The sequence below is a fragment of the Gadus morhua genome, chromosome 11 (assembly GCF_902167405.1).
Source record: "Gadus morhua chromosome 11, gadMor3.0, whole genome shotgun sequence".
NCBI lineage: Eukaryota > Metazoa > Chordata > Actinopteri > Gadiformes > Gadidae > Gadus > Gadus morhua.
The window spans coordinates 13188752-13207413 of record NC_044058.1 but is presented as its reverse complement, the minus strand read 5'-3'; the positions used below and the strand labels follow the sequence as shown (position 1 = coordinate 13207413).

Sequence of the window (18662 nt, the reverse complement as noted above, 5' to 3'; positions counted from 1 at the left end):
CGCAACACGACGTGATGACGTCAGCTCCTCCGCACCACCAAGAGTTCAAGGCGGACCCGCCCCCTTCCCTCCTCCCCCACTGGCTCCTCTTGGCTGGTAGGGTACAAGGCTCGAGGTGGTAGAAGCGGGCAATTAGTAGCAATGGGTCTAAAACCGATTGCTTCATATTAATCACCGTCTAAACAAAAAAATTAAGACATTTGAAATGACAGTTTGAATGCTTATCTGGTTATTCCCTGTGTCAATCAGATTTTACTTTTGATTGTAGTGAGGTCTGGTTGTGTGAGGGATAGGGTGGTTCCCATGGTATCACCCTGAAGGTCCCTCTCCTCCCATCCTGGTTACAACATAAAGGACGAGAAGGTGACAGAGGCTGAAGACGCAGGACACACAAAGGTCAGAGTTCAGCACCTTGGAACACAAATCAATTGGCCTTTAGATGGATGTGGGGGCTCACGGAGGGGCCAGGGGGATAATCCAATGGCTTCTGCTGCTGATGTGATGTCATCACTCAACGTCCAATGAGGGGCTGAAGATAAAGTGGAAGGCTGTTGCAGGCCGATCCTCTGGTTCCCTGAAGATCAAAGGTTGGACTACAGGCCAGCATGCAGCTGGTTCGGGACCTTTCACCACATTCTGCTCCCCTCACTGCACTCACATCTGCATGGTTCACAGCTAGTCGAAGGTTAAATTAGGATTCCCTCAGGAACTGAATCTTACATGCATACACTGCATGCAGGCAGAATGATACATTTTTAAGGGCTCTTGTTAATTTAACAAAACAGCCTCAAAGTGAAGTGAAAATAGAAGGAAAATAACTAGTGTGAGGGGGGGGGAGAAGGAAGGGAGAAGGAGTGGGAGGAAGTGTAAGACGGAGCAGGAGACAGTAGAAGGAGCACAAGGACTCACTGTGGTGCTTGTGTGTGCGTCCACGTGTGTGTTCGGTGTTTGCATACGTGCGTGTGTGCGCACACGCGTACGTGTGTGTGCACGTGTGGGAAGGTGCGTGCATTCCTGTGTGTGTGTGTGTGTGTGTGTGTGTGTGTGTGTGTGTGTGTGTGCACGCGTACCTGTGTAGGTGTGCGCTTTGTACGTGTGTGCCTGTGTGTGTGTGCGCTCTCCCTATTGCTCCAGTAGGACTCTGACAGGCTTATGTAACCAGACCGCTCGCCTCACAGCAGCAGACGCCGGCTGTGCTGCCTACTGTTATATAACTGCATTAGAGAGGCACAGGAAGAGCATGCGCACAGGAAGCCCTGCGCACGCACACACAACACTCACGAACACACGCACACGCACGCACACACACATCATTCGTACCGACACAAACACACGCACGCACACAGGCATGCACACGCAAACACACACGGACACACACAAACGCGCGGACACACACACTCACGGACACACACAGGCATGAACATGCACATCACACACACATACGCACGGACACACACAGGCCCAGACACACACACACGACACAACACAGACGCACACACATCACACACGCACGCGTGCACGTGCATGAGCACACACACATGAAGTATTCAGACTTGGGGTTCAGGTTAGAGCATTGCATCCAAAGACAAATTGAATGTGAGGGTGCGGGCGCCAGACTAAATAGCGGAGTGTGCCCCCCCCCCCCCCCCCCCCCCCCCCCCCCCCCTCTGTGGAATGCACTCATCATCCCGTATAGTTTTCTTATTATTCAGCAAAATAGTTTGAGGACAGCCCTGTGAGTCAGCCTGCAGGTCATGGACATCCAATTCCCCCAGATAACTTAGCAACACCTTCCCTGTCCAGTAGAGCCGAATCAGGGAAAAATGTTTTCTCAAGCAGGACCCCAAACTCTTCATCCCCTCTACACACAGAGTAAAAACAAGTGTACCCGGATCCCACACTTAGAATCCAATCACAACTCAGACTGCGCCTTCTAGTCCTTCCACAAATAAAATCGATAATGGATGCAAAATGTGCTCACAACACACTGCTACTCCCAATGAGTAAGAACTGTGTAGTCCTGTGTTCTGTGGACGCAGTTCAACAGTTTGTTCCAGTACAGTAATCTCTATGATAAACACTCTTAGAGTCAACGTGCAGTAAAAACAGCTCATCTTTTAATAATGATCCATTATTAAATACATTGAGCAATAACATGTTACAACACAATTCATTGCAATGTGCACATAGGACGGCTATGGGGGATTGAAAAGCGTTATGGTGTGTTTGTCCACTCGATGAGAGGAGGAATGAGAGAGGGATTTATGAGCAGTAGTAGCTAGTCTGTATCTGGATGTCTGGCACCGTTGGGAGTTGTTACGCCTTGGGAAGGGCTAATTTGATGGTCACAGTGCAGAACGGGCCGATAAGGGAGAGAATCCTTTTCTGCGAGGCAAACACAGAGTGAGATCAGCAGCATGTAAGAAAGCAACAATCTCACCGGGAGGAAAACAACACAAACAGCACTTGGACTGAGGGACCCAGTGTTGGAGGCTGAGGCTGTTGTGTTTGGACAAGCTGCAGGAATGTGTCAGTTACAAGGAACCTGACCACGTTTCTAGGAAATTTTGACCAGGGAAATCTCTCACATTAAGTCACAATAGGACGAATTATTCAAGATGTACTGACATAAAGATATGTGTTTGGGCGTTTTTGTGTGGTATCTTTTACCTGGCTGACTGGCTGTATCAGTCAGACCATGTGCACCAAAAGCTACCGTGGTGGACGGACTTCCACTCTGCTGGCTGTTTCACTCTGCTCACACTATCTGCTCAACCAGAGCAGCGGAGGACGGGGTGGGGGTGGGGGGGGGCAACCGACAAATACAAGGCTCCTGAAATTGAAGTGAAGTGTTTCACTTTCAAACACGGTAGCACATTGCTTGCCAGATGTTTCCTCCTCTCCGTGGCTTGACTGAAGAAGTCACCGGAGCAGGTGAAGCGTCAGCATTAGAAATGCATGCATGCATTATAGCATTCACTTTGACAGGTCAATATAGACAGTAGGCCCACTTCTGGGTTAACGACAAATAAGAAACACTTCATAATAACAATGGAAAAATGTTAACCATAACTATGTCGCCTTTAGTAACTTTAGTAAATAACTCCACAATAGTACATTATTATACTAATGTAACCACAAGGAGATTCACGCGATCAGCTGTCAAAACGTGAGGTAGTGACGGTAGTAGTGGTTTCCCTGATGGGCTGGCAGGAGGCTGGGGTTGGAGGAGGGCCACAGTGGGCAGTGTGTCCATAAGACTTCCAGACACTGCCACCTGGTTTTAGTGACTGGAGCAGCTAGAGTCAACAAGCCGCGTCTCACTGTCAAATGAAGATGAAAGCTCACAGTAAAGAGTGTGATACACAGCGCTCCGTCCATGTGACGCTACCAGAGGCAGCTCACACATTCCCTTGTGGGAATGTGGAGCTGCCATGCTTATCCCACCGATGTCGTTAGACAGAGACTGTCCATGAGATTATCAACACCTGAATATGCATGCATTACTGACATCCACATCAGATCGCCTCACTGTGTCCACATCACATATGTATAACCATGGAAGGCTGATATGTCACTTAGTTAACAGGAGGACATTATGTTATTAAGAAATAAAAAAAACACACCTGCCTTTGCCACAACATCAATTTAAAGTAAAATGTATAAAACAACGTGTAGACAAGTTTGGATTCCAATGCTAGTCACTGATAAGGTCAGAGTTGAAGTTAGGGCATTGACTTTTCGCAACTAATCTGTTGAGGTCAGTCCGTGGAGTTCATCAGATAAGATGCGACCTGGGAAGCGAATCTTTTAGGGGTGTGGCAGCAGAGACATAGCAAGCCGATCCATCAGTAAATCTGCGCCTCTTGCACCATGGCTGTGTGTTACTTCATTTGTTTAACAGTCCTCCATGCCTAGCTCCTGAACTCCAAGCAAACTCCTCCTCCCCGCCTCACTAAGAGAGGTTATGGTCAACAGAGACGCCCTTAAGCATTAACTAGAAAGGAAATACCTCATATTCTTTTGGGCTGAAACCGTTTTTATAGACGCAGATCATTCAACAGTAAAGGGCAGCTCAAAAGAGCATTTTTTAGCATTTCTTAGGCCTTTCATGTTGTTGACAATTGTATCATTATACATTAGAAGACCACATCGAGTCATCAGTTGCTAACCTGTTACCCTTTCATACTTGGTGCAATTGCTTGCATTAGTGCAACAAAGTCCAGTACAAAAGGACCTGATCGTTACAGTATGACAAGGGGAACTAAGTATACCTGGAAGATATTTAGTTCCACCTGGTGGATAGAAGTAGGAATGCTGTGGAAAACTAAAGGGCTAAATTCAAACAGACAGAGGACCAAAGCTAAAAGGTTTGCCTGAAAGGTATTTATTTGAACTAAATGTGAATGACCAATTCCTATATTATGGCAAGGTCTTAGCCATGACGTGCAACGGTTGCCTCTTCCATGATATGAAGGTTAAGTTCCAAACTAAACAAATAGTAACTAACTCATGTTGAAATGCAGACAAGAAGGCACTTCATTGTTTTTTGGGAGAAATTCTCCCTATAGAAAAAAAGTGAATAATTCGTGCGAACACCATTTAGGTGGAGCAGGCCGCCGTCGTACATCGGTATTTGACACATCATAACATCACATTTTCAACTCATCACTCGTTAATAACAATCTACAATACTTCCACCAGCAGATAAAGTATTTGAAATGTTAGCATTTTCTTTTAAATACACAATGTAGAATTATCATAACAATCTAACAATCATATTCATTGTGCTGACAAATTATTTTTTAAATTATAAAATGTAATAACTATTGCATTACTGTTCATAGAAAGGTAGATACATTATGCATAAAATCACTTTACCAAAAAGATCAGTTAGATCTTGACCATTAATTTCCACTTAATATTCTTGAGATGCTGCATGTCCCTTTTTAATAGTATTGTGATTCATAGGCAACTTGCAACATGGCTGTGAAATATTCTTCTTAACCACAAAGAAGTGTTCTGAACGAAGAGCACACAACGGTATTATTACTGAGGGCTCCTGTGAGACACAGAACACTTTCCACTGAGGAAACTATCCCATGTGTGTGTTGCTCTACCGCTGACTCAGCAACCAGAGTCCAGGCTGCCTCTGTACTCAGAAGAGAGGTGAACTCCAGGCTGATCTGGGATGTATTCAGAGTAGTATTGAAGCACCAAAGATCAATGAGCATTCCAGACTTGAAACAACAGCCATGGTTTGATTAACAGGACGTAAACACTGGACTTGATCCAGAGTTGATATCCTTCTAGTCATCAGTCGTCAGGGTAAACAAGAGATATCGGCTTCGAGCCACGCTAAATATGGAGCACCCTTAGGGGGCCCTAAATGACTATAAGCACAGATGCGGGCGTATGGCAGGATCCAGAGGGGCCCTCACAGCCCTTATGAACCCATGCTAAGTGAATGGAAAGGTCAACTAAACCCCTCTCTCACGTGTTGCTCTGATAGCGTCTAGCGGCAAGAGGAGCTGTGTGACCAGGGCGTGTCAGCCCGGCCTTATCTAACAGTCACACTCAGGGGCACCCTGGGGTTGTCCCTGGAAGCCACAGTGCTGAGGAACTCAGCCAATCAGCAAGACTCAGCAACGGGCCAGTCACGGCCTGGTATGTTCTGAAGAGGGGATTCCCAACTCAAACATGAGGCGTAGAGCGCGCGGCCCATTGCAGAGCTCTGACAAGGCAGGCAGCCTAACAAAGTTATTGTTGCCAAATCAAAAGCAGTCTACTCATCTTATGCAGTGATTGAAATACAAAGTGAAATATAATGACTAAAACAAATATAAATTTATATAAACAGAAAACCAGGGAATAGAAACACGCAAAAAACGATAAAACAGCATGGAGATTTACAATCCTAAGTACCATAACATGATCCTTCACACATCTTAACGTCCTACGGCAGGAAGAAGCAGACAGACGACCACCACCAGATGAAGGAAGAGGGACGGGGGCGGCTCAGTTGAACTCCCGGTCAGGGAAGACGAGCGGTGCCAGGAGGGTCCAGAGGTAGAGGGCCAGGCCGAGCCAGCTGGACGCGATCTTCACCCACACAGCAGGCATGCTGTTGCTCATCTTCTGGACGCTGGTGTCTGGCCTGGAGACAAGCAGAGAGAAATGTCTCTGAAAGAAAGGCACCACTCATACAACTACAACTGATCTGGGACTTTTGAGTCCTTAGTGGAATACAAAGAAGGGGGAGTGATGCCAATACTCAATTGGTATCAACTATGCTCTGTTCTGTTCGACCACATTCATTAAAAAAAAATAACTGGACCTATAGAACCAGAAGTTAATCCACACAAAATTTAAAATCACAGAGAAAAAATGTATCAGAGTATCTTATTGCAATATACAGTATATAGTCTCGCAACACATATGGTATCGGCACTCAAAAATGATTGTTACCGATATATCTAACAATATAGATATCGATTGGTGTATATTTCTGCCCATAAGGCGAAATACAAATACCCAGGCCCAACAGCAGCCAAACTGGGGGACATCCCTCTGAGCCTCAAGCAGGTCAAGACCACCGACCAGACCAGTGTCTCCAGTAGGTCAGAGGTCAGCACATCAGAAGTGTCTCCAGTAGGTCAGAGGTCAGCCCCCCAGTAGTGTCTCCAGTAGGTCAGGTCCCCAGTAGATAAGGGATCAGCACCCAAGTGGTGTCTCAAGGTCAGAGGTCAGGACCCCAGTAGTATCTCCAGTCGGTCAGAGATCAGGTCCCCAGTAGGTCAGAGGTCAGCACCCCAGTAGTTTCTCCAGTAGGTCAGAGGTCAGGTCCCCAGTTGTGTCTCCAATAGATCACAGGTCAGATCCCCAGTAGTGTCTCCAGCAGGTCAGAGGTCAACACCAGTAGTGTCTCAAGTAGATAAGAGGTCAGGACCCCAGTAGATAAGAGGTCAGCACCCCAGTTGTGGCTCCAGTAGATAAGAGCTCAGGACCCCAGTGGTGTCTCCAGGTCAGAGGTCAGGGGGGAGTACTCACTGGTACCAGTTGGTCAGGGTCATCATGATGTAGAGGGAGGCGAGGCAGAGGTGGAAGTGGAAGAAGGAGTAGCTGTAGGACACCGCCTCCTCCTCATTGTCTACGGCCCTCAGGAGGCCGTCCTCCCCCACCACACCCTCCCCCCCGGAGCCTCCCCCCTCCTCCGTCTGCATCAGCTTGTTCACCTGAGTGTTGCTGGAGGAGCGGATACTGAGAGAGGGAGACAGAGGGGAGTCAGGGCTACGTTCCACCCATACTAGTCATCAGCCTGTGCACGCGAGTGTCGCTGGAGGAGAAGATAGTGGAGGGGGGAGAGATAATAAGTTAATAGGAGAGAGTGCACAGGGGCTAGGAGTCACCAAGGTTAGTGAGCGTTACCATTTGCCCATAACCGCAGATGGTTCATCTTAACAAGGCGTGTGCCAACTACCACCACAAAATCAATACAACCACCCAGACGGAGGCCCAGAGGGGGTCTGCCCAGAGGGGATGGGCCAGAGGGGGTGGGCCCAGAGGGGGTGGGCCCAGAGGGGGTCGGCACTGACCTGGCGTAGAGCGTGCAGAACAGGAAGATGACGAGGCCCACCACGCTCTGGGCGTCCCACAGCTGCAGGGTTTCTGGGTTGGTGCCGGGTACGGGCTGGGCAGAGGTCACGTTGGACACCAGACTCAGCAGGCTGGGGTTACAGTTACGGTCTGAACACACACGCACATGCACAAAATGCAAAATGCAAATAAAAAAGGAAGGGGCATATATCTTTACACTTTGTGTTAAAATCTTAAGACCCCAGGTTAGCAGTTGATAGTGTCTATGTCAAGATGTATATCAGACATTTTGTTTTAACTCACTCACTCTCAAGTATATGCACTGTCTGAAACTAGGCAGTTGGCGAGCCACTGACATCTATTCTATTCCAAACAAGCGTTGAGCAGTTCCCATAGCTGTCACTTTGTTTAATCCACCACAAGATGGCGAAGACAACCTGCCCTGGCTTCGTCCATTTTTTTCTAATAGTACCCACTGTGAGTTGAACAAAAATCATGGCTGTTTTACAACAACCGAGGGTCTAAAAAACCCGGCAAACTCCTTTCACCTGATTAAATTAGGTACAAGGTGTACTGCTCTCTAGTGGTCATTATGTGCTATGACCATTAACCATATTTATCTAATATTACATAATCTACAAATGTAACCAAGTAATATTTTGAAGCTATTTTTCCCACATTATATATTAAGCATACATTCACTCCAGTGTCGCTCAAAAGATAACACTTGCTAGGGTAGCATAGATCACATGATGGCCCATGGATCACATGACACAAGTTTATCAGAAAGTGTGTGCAAACAAACTACTACTACACCCACACTTTGTGGTGTGAACTCACCAGCACAATCAAACTGACAGAAAGTAAACAGAATAAACGTGCAACACCTTTGTTTTTTAGGGTTAGGAATTTAAAGCACAAAAAAAGCACACACTCACTTGGATTGTTGGTCATTGCAGACCATGTAACATACATGGTGTAGAGGGAGATAAGAGATGACTGAAGTAGACCAGAGAGAGGCTGAGCTTCCTGTATTCATAATGAGAAGTAACACACACATCCAAAATGACTCCCCAAAACATGAGAGGCTCAGTTACATCATTGTTACATTAACTACAAATTATTGAATTTATCTAAATCTATTAGTAAAAATCTGAAGACCATCACTACATTCTTGCTTCCGAAAAACTTCCTGACTTGAAGCCCTCTGAGGCTGACTCACCAGGGAATGAATGAGTGTACCTGGACTTTGGGCAGGACGGAGACGACGGAGATGATGATGCAGAAGATGAGGTTGAGGCTGATGAAGACCTTGTGTTCAGTGCAGTCGTCAGGCTTGGTGTAGTACACGTAGAACAGCACCAGCGCCGTGAACGCCAGTGCGTAGTGGAGGACCGTGAAGAAGAGCAAGCCTGAAGGGTCAAACATGTGCATTAAACACCTACCTGCTTTGCAAATACATTTGCAAATCACTAACCTCGATAAAAGCAAATCCGTCAATGTAAAAGTCAACTAAGAGTAATTGTAGAGTAAGGTAATATATGACATTTAAGATAAAAAAAAAACCACGTTATTGTCAATCGAGTACCTGCAAACCAGCCCTTGTTTTCCCCATCTTCAGCATTCTCCACCCACACCTTGTTCCAGGAATAGGCGAAGTCGATGAGGAGAATGAGCTGGATGATGATGAAGATGAACGATCCCACTGCTCCAAAGTAAAACCAGACTGTGGAACAGACAACATATTCGTCAAGGCCCATCTTGTTTTCTGCCCAATCAGGGATGGTATCAAACCTACAAACACTGCCAGCGATTGTCTATTGTATTTCATTTTTATGAAACAATCTGGCATTGATTTGGAAGCCCTTGAAATGACAAAAAAATGGCAGTCTAGTAGAGAATGTTATTGTGTCCTGTGTCCAAGTAATGAAGAAGCCTTTAACAAGCAGAAGTTCTTTGCCGTTACCGCCCTGCAATAATTTTAATAGAAGCACTTAAGCAGAAATAACGCACCAGTATGAAACATCCCATCAGGGATGAAGAAGGCTCCTACTGTAATCCCAATTAGCATCAGGAACTTGAAGAACCAGAATCTAGGACACAAAAAATAATAATTTTATTTAATAGCATCACATATGGCCAAACCAAACAGCTGTGGATATGGATATGTTTGCATACAGAACAGAGATGCATTAAATATCAAATCATATGCCGCAACTATTTACCTACCCATTTTGGACAGCAGCACGGCAGTCTTTGCTGCTGCGGACTTGAATCATAATAGCAGAGAAGAAGAAGAAGAAGCAGGTCATGGCGAAACACATGCGGTACACAGACTTGTAGCCCAAGATGACATCACAGTCGACCAAGTTATCCAGGCCAAGTATACTGTCTCCACCTACGCAGAATCCTGGTATCTACCGAACAATGAACAGACAGGAATCAAACAATAGCTAAACTTTTTGTTTTTTGTGATTTACAAAATATGGGTGATAACCCAAGGCATGACCACCAATTATATGTACACTTTTTTATTTGTAGCATACATCATGTCACATAAAGCACACGCAAGAAACAATATGGCCATGCATTGCAAATCTTTGAAACACCTTTGATAGGATAATGTGTGTTGCATGCCTCACTTTTCGAAGTTGGTCCTCCATCCCAGGCAGGATCATTATGACAGACACTATGGTGCCGAGGAGCAGGAAGAACGAGTAAATCAGGCGTGTGATGGTGGAGCTTTTGGAGGAAGGGCAGCACCCGCACAGAAGACAGGGCGCTGACCCGCACAGGCAGGAGGCCTGGCAGGATCAGGAAGAAGGAAGTCATCAAACCGCTCTTCGTCCCAGCCACATCATATATTTAGCATATGAGTCACATACAACCTGAGACCAATTCCCAATTCCTTTAAACGACAACCACGATATACATGATTGAGTCTATACGTTTACATTGTTTTGCTTAGAAAAGTACATGTTTGGTTTGAACCATTATATCGTAAACCAATATTGCCTGCATCGTGTGCAATACATGATATCAATAACCAGTAATCTACGGTTGATAATTCTTCATTATTAGACATATGAGTGAACCATTGCTATTATTACTACTCATTGCGGGAGCTGAAATGCTCAATAGAGCCGATTAGAAATAACAACAGAAACGGATGGATAAAGATGCACTTACACAACTGGCCATGGAACATAGCGCCATACAAGCACCCATGTTGCTCTATAAAATAATACAAATACACGAATATAAGAATACAAGGGAGCGAAGATAACAAGACACCTGCGACTTCGACCGAGCTCAGACCGTCTGACATGAAAACTTCCGGTCATTACACGTTAAATTCCTTCAAAGTAAAAGTCTGAACACCGCAAATAACCCTCTGAACAACTATTTTCCATTTGTGTTGAAGGCCATAAATAATCAACTGACCAAGATATTTTTGATCATTATCTCATATAACATTTAATATACAACCTTCTTCGAGTGTTTACCTTCATTTAAATCTGATATAATATAATTTTAGTGAATATATATTTGAATTGCCCAGCCCACAAGGGCTAACAAGACACCATTATAAAACAACATAGACAGACCAAAAACCAAAAGCAGATGCTAAACAATACTAGAATTAACGATATAAACCATCCTGACGTTTCATCCAGGCCTGTGCACCCGAGTGTAACAAAAGAGGCTAACTTATCAACATTAAAGGTAGGCGAACATTCCATCCTGACACCATCGCTAATTTCTCCAAAATAAATATAATAATGTAATAATATATAATGTGCAATATATATACATATCTTACACTGCATTACTACAGGTTCATTTCATGGCAGCAGACACTCTCCATGTCAGTGGACATAGGGACACAAACCCCACACAAGCACCACCGATTGTTTCCTGTGCGCTCAGATACATCTCTCTCTCCTTCATCTATTTCTCCTCCATAGTCAGGCTCTGTTGGGGGCACTAAAACTCCGACTTCTCTTACTGGCTCAAAAGCATAGGCAATTGGATGCCTGCCCTCATTGGTGGGTCTATCCAAATCGTCCATATCCATTTTGTTGAGGCAGTAAGCTACCTGTGAGGTTATGAGCCGCTATGTAAACAACATAGAATGTTAATACCAACCATTCTCGTGACGTCATCGTATTCTGAAAACAGAGATGGCGGCGCACAGGCTGAAAACATTGTAATTAATGCAACGTGTTTGTGCTTCATTCTGAATAACGGGACATATTTCCGACTTTATTTGTATTTATGGTATATTTAAATATTTAACTAGTGCTATAGACATGTTTTATTTGATTGCTTCCTTTCCACTTTAAATGCTTAATTTTAAACCATCCTTCCATTAGACAAAAAGTGACATATATCAGAATATATTGAAATACAAAATACACCTGAAAGTGGTGGGTTATTTTCCAACAGATTTGTGTAAATTAGCAAATAACATAATAAAGTCATTAATCCCAAGGCTCTTGTATTGTGAACCATTCATTATTACACAATATGCGTGTCTTCTTTTTTAGTTTCATCCAGAAGGGAAAATTGAAAGAATGAATAATGATAAAATAAGCATTGTAGGCAGCCTAATCATCGCTGACATGAACTTTCGGTCCAGTAGGAAACACTAATATACGAACATTGAGCTTGAATATGAAACGCCCAAACGTCTGTTTATTCAACAAGACAACACCTTAAGGAAACTCATAGGCCTATCCTCTGCGGAACAAAGAAGTAGGCCAAAGCTTGAATTAATATTCAATTGTATGCCACAGACATTGGTGAATGTGAGAGTATATGCACCGAATATGTGTAACCGAAGTCAATGTGAGAGCTTATTATTGTAGGCCTGTAGCATATGTTTAGAATAGCAAATTTGCTGCATATCTTCCAGATTATTGGATTCCAATGGATTACATTCTTACATTCAATACAAAATGAAGTGGGAAATTATCAACTTTATGCAGGTATTCTATTACTTTTTTAAATTGCATTCTATTTTTGATGTGTTGAGAGAAACATTAAATATGTGTTTGATGGGGTTTAGGACTTTGTGTTAAGATAAGATTCTTTAAAATTCGATCAGAACAACAGTTGGAAGTGGCGATTGTCCGCTCTAAAAGATCAGCCGGGGCACGAATAATGACAAACCCAGTTTATTTTCAATCACAGGGAAAGGTCAGCGTTCCCTTATACCCTTTTTGGGTCCACGTGGGTCAACTGCAAACGAAGATTTTGACTCTAATCATTAAAAAATATTCCAATCCTTGCTGAACCCGCTATAGGGAGTTGAGGACACAATGCCAAGGAATGTGTGCGGTGTCAGAGCACATAGCGGCCAGTGTGTTTGAGTTATTTGTCAGTGTTGCAGCGTTGCACAGAAACCTCTTTGTTAGTTGTTTATTGTGAGCTGTGTTGAAAAGATGAAGCGTGTTTAACCTGTTGCGTGTCTTATGTATTTATCCCTTTATTTGTTTATGTCTTTAGACATTCAGCAGTAGGCACAGGCCTGTACAGGTTGAGGTCCTTAAACCCTAATATTGGTAAGATTAAGCAGCAAGGCAGGACAGCTATTCAAGTTTAGCTGATCCTTCACTTTTATTTCACATTTTATTTAATTGAATCTTTTATATATAATGACCTATTAGGGTATGAAATGTAATGAAAAACGTATCATTTGAGCATACTGTCCTGTGATGGGGTAGGCATAGGCTAGGCTATATAAGCCCTGCAATCAGAATATGACATAGGTCTATGACGGACATAAACCGTTATGCACTGAAGCAGATAGGGCACACACTTGCTTCGTTGTGTTATCAGTGAGTTTATTAATCCACGCATCCAATCGAAAGCTTCTGTCGGTCTTCATAGACAATTTGTCATCGGGTCCATTGCCAATGTAAGAAACACATAGATGTAAGCCCAGAGAGACGAAAATGTATAGGCTACTGTACTGCGATGAAGGTTCATAGTAGTCATTAGCATGTTACTACAACCTTTTATTCAAAAACCTTAATCAACTAAATATATCTTGCTCATAGCCTATGCGTGCCTTACATTCTGATGAGAATGGGGTGCTTGGACATTGGTCAGTTATCGGTCCAGGTCAGAACAAAAAAATACCATACTATTCGCTGATTGGTTCAAATATCTTGCTGTCAAAAAGCTCGGCGTATCCTCGGCTCCTCCTCGGTCTTCCAAGAGCGGATCGCTGCTCCTCACTGAAACAATTGTCCTTTCAACATTTTCTCATACAAACAATGCCATTTATATTTCGAGCGCATTTGGGTTACAATACAAAGGCGCTATTAAAGGCTTTGGATTGATTTGATTTTCAGAAAGGTAAGACGTTATTTTATACAGCATGTTTTTTCAACGGCAACGACAGCGCATGAAACGCGCTCTGATCACATCTGACAGTCCGCTCTGTGCATAGCGATGAGGGACCACCTTGTCAAATATATGCTATGTTTTATTATTCGTGTAATACACTTTGCGAGCGCTATCATTTCCATTCCTTATCCCATTCGTTTCCCGTTCAACGGGCATTGGGCCTAAATACGCTATTTAATCTAGTCTGTAATAACCTACGAAAATATGGAACATATTGATAGCATTATGTAGCTTAAGTGCTTTCGATTTCAATATAATTTGACTTGTATAGAAACAACCTCCCTGGCTATGGGCGAGCATGTCCATCTCTAAATATTTGAAAGGCATGCGGGCCGGAGGAGGAAGCGAAGGGTGGGGACATGTTGGATGGGTTCTGTTACGCAATCACTGCCCATGCATCGGTCCACGCCTATCCTCGTTCGGTCACCGCGGGTTCTTCAGGAGACATCCTGTATTCTGCTTTCCCTGACGTCCACTTGGCTACTCAGAGCTCCGAGCTCCAGGCCTGCTACATGTTTATCGAAAGATGCAGAGGGCAGGGCACTCGATTCGTCCACACTACATTTTTTTCTTCCAGTTAGCCACTGTGGTTTTGCGCTGGGCCTACTCATTCTAGATGTGTTGGTGATTAGTGTTTAAATGTTTGTATGTTGTAAATGTTTGTATGACATTTACGATATTTTATATATAATATGATCAAACGAAAAAAAACATACATTTAGAGGTACTGGTTCATTAAATGCGATGAAAATTTCTAGGCAATCTAGGCAAAAAACATATATTAAATATATTTAAAAAAGGGATACAGACCACAAGAAGAATCACAAATCAGGGTTTAGAATGGTACAACATCCATGGCTTTTAAAATGGCACCTGTCAGATTATCTTATTTATTCCCTAGCCACACAGGGAAAGCCACATACCTATTAAATATATACCTAGGGACATATTCTCACTATTTTTATAAACATTGGAATAAACAAATATTCAATTGGAAGACCATAAACACACACACACACACACACACACACACACACACACTCACAATAGGTCAAGGCCCCCCGCAGACAGGTGACTATGTTGCCTGTCATCACTTCACCATCTCCTCACGTCTCTCTTGCCCCCAGCCCTAGATTGACATGGCGACGGTGGTGATGGAGCAGATCGGTCGCCTGTTCATCAACGCCCAGCAGCTGAGGCAGATCCCCCAGCTGCTGGAGTCGGCCTTCCCCACCCTGCCGTGCACCGTCAAGGCCTCCGACGTGCCCTGGGTGTTCAGGGAGCCCCACATCCTCCACGGCTACCGGCAGCCCGACCAGAGCTGGCGTTACTACTTCCTCACGCTGTTCCAGCGGCACAACGAGGCCCTCAACGTGTGGACCCACCTGCTGGCCGCCCTGATCATCCTGGTCAAGTGGCAGGAGCTGTCGGAGACGGTGGACTTCCTGCGCGACGCCCACGCTCAGCCCCTCTTCATCGTCCTGCTGGCCGCCTTCACCTACCTCACCTGCAGCGCACTCGCCCACCTGCTCTCCGCCAAGTCCGAGCTCTCCCACTACACCTTCTACTTCCTGGACTACGTGGGCGTGGCCGTGTACCAGTACGGCAGCGCCCTGGCCCACTTCTACTACGCCATCGAGAGGGACTGGCACAGCAGGGTGCGCGGCTTCTTCCTCCCCGCCGCAGCCTTCTTCGCCTGGCTCTCCTGCCTGGGCTGTTGCTACGGGAAGTACTCCAGCCCCGGCATGCCCAAGTTCGCCCACAAGCTATTCCAGGTGGTGCCCTCGGGCCTGGCCTACTGCCTGGACATCAGCCCCGTGCTCCACCGCATCTACAGCTGCTACCAGACGGGCTGCAGCGACCCGGCCGTGGCGTACCACCGCTACCAGGTGGTGTTCTTCCTGGTCAGCGCCTACTTCTTCTCCTACCCGCACCCGGAGCGGTGGTTCCCGGGCAAGTGCGACTTCTTCGGCCAGGGCCATCAGATCTTCCACGTGTTCCTGGTGCTGTGCACGCTGGTTCAGATCGAGGCGCTGCGCATAGACTTCATCGAGCGGCGACCCCTCTACGAGAGTCTCCACGGCGACCTGGCACACGACGCGGTGGCGCTCTTCATCTTCACAGCCTGCTGCAGCGCGCTCACCGCTTTCATCGTGCGGAAGCGCGTGCGTTCGTGCCTCCACGAGAAGGGAGAGTAGTGGAGGAAACACGTCTTATATATATACATAGAAAATATATATTTTACAGCCAAGAGACATTGGGGTGAAGGCATACATGTCCACATTGTGTAACTGTGTTGGTTTTTGGAGGTGACCCCTACTAATGTGGCTTGGCCAGAAGACAGTGACAGTGCAAAAAGATATTACCTGTGTCGTTGTGACCTACTTTACAGTGGGAATAGTCTTTAGAAGTACAGCCTTTAAACACTACAACAAATAAGAACATGTCTTTGCACTTCAAACATTGGAATAATAGTGGTTTTGACTAAGAACTAAAATTTATGATACAAAGATTATGTCCACGACCGTTCACATCCCCAAAAATGAATGATCTTGAATGTTTCAAATGCCCCTCACCTCAGCTTTCGCCAACATGCAACAATTTATTTCAGCTTTTTTTTTTACCAAACCCAAAGTTAAGGTATGATGAAGTGAATTAATTATGCAGTGATTAAGCATTTCCTGATTATTTGCAGAATTTTCTTGACAAAATTTGACAGCATTAACTTTAATAAAACTTTAGCGGCTATGAATATGTTACTCAATCTGAACTAATCAAATTTTTAAAATGTTAAGATTATGGTTCTACAATGAACATCTCACTTCGCAGGGGATGTCTTGTTCTCATCGTGGTCAACGGAGAGGACAACTTGTTAACTAGTTAATACCTGAGGGTGTTTAAACTCTACCAACATACTAATGGTTTGAATGTTTCCGGGGATACTGGGGTAGTGAGTTGGTTAACCAAACCCTGCAACTCCAGTCCAAAATAACCATTGTTCTATGTGGTGAAGTGGCAAACAGTGCATTTGTGTTAAGATATGAGGCTGGAACTCAATACTGGTTACGAGGAGACGGGTGTCTTTATGTACCCAATATTACTATATGTCTGTAGCTGTGACTGTACTCTATTTTCTAGTTGAAGGGCTGGAACTCAAGCTATTGCTTTTGTTCACACCCCCTGATGTCAATGCCTTTGTGCGTATTGTTCCATTGCTTGTTCGGACATGACTCACTCACCTGTCCAGGAACAGTGTTCTCTGCTCTCTGTGTGTTTGTTTGTTTTTTGATGTAAGTATGGGCTTCTGCGCATGTCTTTGCTGTATATATGTAGGTGTGTGTGATTCAGATGTGAATGTCTATGAATGCATTACACTGCACCGGTTTCTCTTAAGTTACAGATAGTACACATCTCTTCCATACTCCTGCAACACCCAGTGGTCCCTACGCTCTGTTGCACTACTCCGTACATAATGCATTTCAAAACATGTATGATCAGACGTAGGTATTTTACTGTGTTACTTCCAAAGTCTGTTTTTGTAATAAGTGCCCATGTAGCCATTTCCAAATGTAACGGTTATATGAAGGCCTCATTTATTTCTGCTGTTCAAGTCCTTTTCTGTTTTAGATTCATGACTTGTTGTTGGCTCATGCAGAAGAGCCTGATGATGATGTCGCTTACATTTCTGTCTCAGATAAAAGATAAGGGACGGAAGACTAAGCAAGCGCCTGCCATATTTCAAATGACCCATGCCAACCTATGTATGTGCCAATGAATCGGTCAAACCTGCGATGATGGCACTAGTGACCAATCAGAAAACTGTAAAACAGGCCTGAAAGATATTTAATGATGTCCCACATAAACAGTATGTTAACAGTACGTTTGACAAATATATGATTGATGAGCTTTAATATAAAAAAATATGAGTCTTCTAACTCTTACTATTTTCCGTTCTAAATACTGACTTGTTCTTCATGCACTGCCTGATTTGAACATAGTTTTTTAACATGGCACTGATGCTACGTAGCTTTGCCCTCAGCCTACACAGGTAGGCCTGCAGGGAATGGAATGTGTGATATTTACTGTACTAATATTATGTGGTATTTAAGTAAATAAAGTGTTACAGTAAATCCAGGATCTCCTGTATGTGCTTTTTCTGGATTGGGTTTTTATTTTATTACAATGACTCACATTCATGTCTTACCGGTTAGCACTTTAGAATAAGGTAACATTCATTAACCATTAATTATCATTAGTTAATTCAGTAAGTCATTTCATACAGCATTAGCATAGGGGTTATTGTTAGTTTTTTTGTGCTTGTAGTTCAGTTCTTGTTAGTTACAGTTACTCATGTTAGGGTCAATGGGTTAAACAATTTATAAATTAGTGACTTAGTAACTTGTTAACAGGAAGATCATTATCTTAGTCAAAATTAATACCAATGGTAAACATGAAGACCATTAGTAAATTATTACTTGACAATTATTTAACTGTTAGTTCAAGCTTATAATAATGTAATGTTTATGAATGATTATTTAATGGCCCCTTATTGTGATTACAACTTGTCTTAGTTTTGACTAGTTCCTCTTACCAATACAATATATCAAGAAAGATAGAAAGGTATGCTTTATTCAGGCCAGTATTCAGTT

The 18662-nt window shown here is 44.0% G+C and overlaps 2 protein-coding genes across 2 annotated transcripts; one reads left to right on the top strand and one right to left on the bottom strand.

Annotated features, from left to right (window-relative positions):
• Nucleotides 1–4364: 4364 nt before the first annotated feature.
• serinc2l (serine incorporator 2, like) lies at nucleotides 4365–10934 on the bottom strand. The gene is made up of 10 exons (XM_030371080.1): nucleotides 10786–10934; nucleotides 10239–10400; nucleotides 9826–10013; nucleotides 9610–9689; nucleotides 9185–9322; nucleotides 8839–9008; nucleotides 8535–8625; nucleotides 7596–7746; nucleotides 7051–7260; nucleotides 4365–6157 (listed from the first exon to the last, which is right to left on the bottom strand). The coding sequence occupies exons 1-10, from the start codon at nucleotides 10822–10824 to the stop codon at nucleotides 6019–6021; spliced, it is 1368 nt and encodes a 455-aa protein (XP_030226940.1). The 5' UTR covers nucleotides 10825–10934; the 3' UTR covers nucleotides 4365–6018.
• A 2863-nt stretch (nucleotides 10935–13797) lies between these two features.
• On the top strand, nucleotides 13798–18148 carry paqr7b (progestin and adipoQ receptor family member VII, b). The gene is made up of 2 exons (XM_030371085.1): nucleotides 13798–13962; nucleotides 15141–18148. Exon 2 carries the CDS (start codon nucleotides 15153–15155, stop codon nucleotides 16209–16211), a length of 1059 nt encoding a protein of 352 aa, XP_030226945.1. The 5' UTR covers nucleotides 13798–13962; nucleotides 15141–15152; the 3' UTR covers nucleotides 16212–18148.
• The last annotated feature ends 514 nt before the right edge of the window (nucleotides 18149–18662 follow it).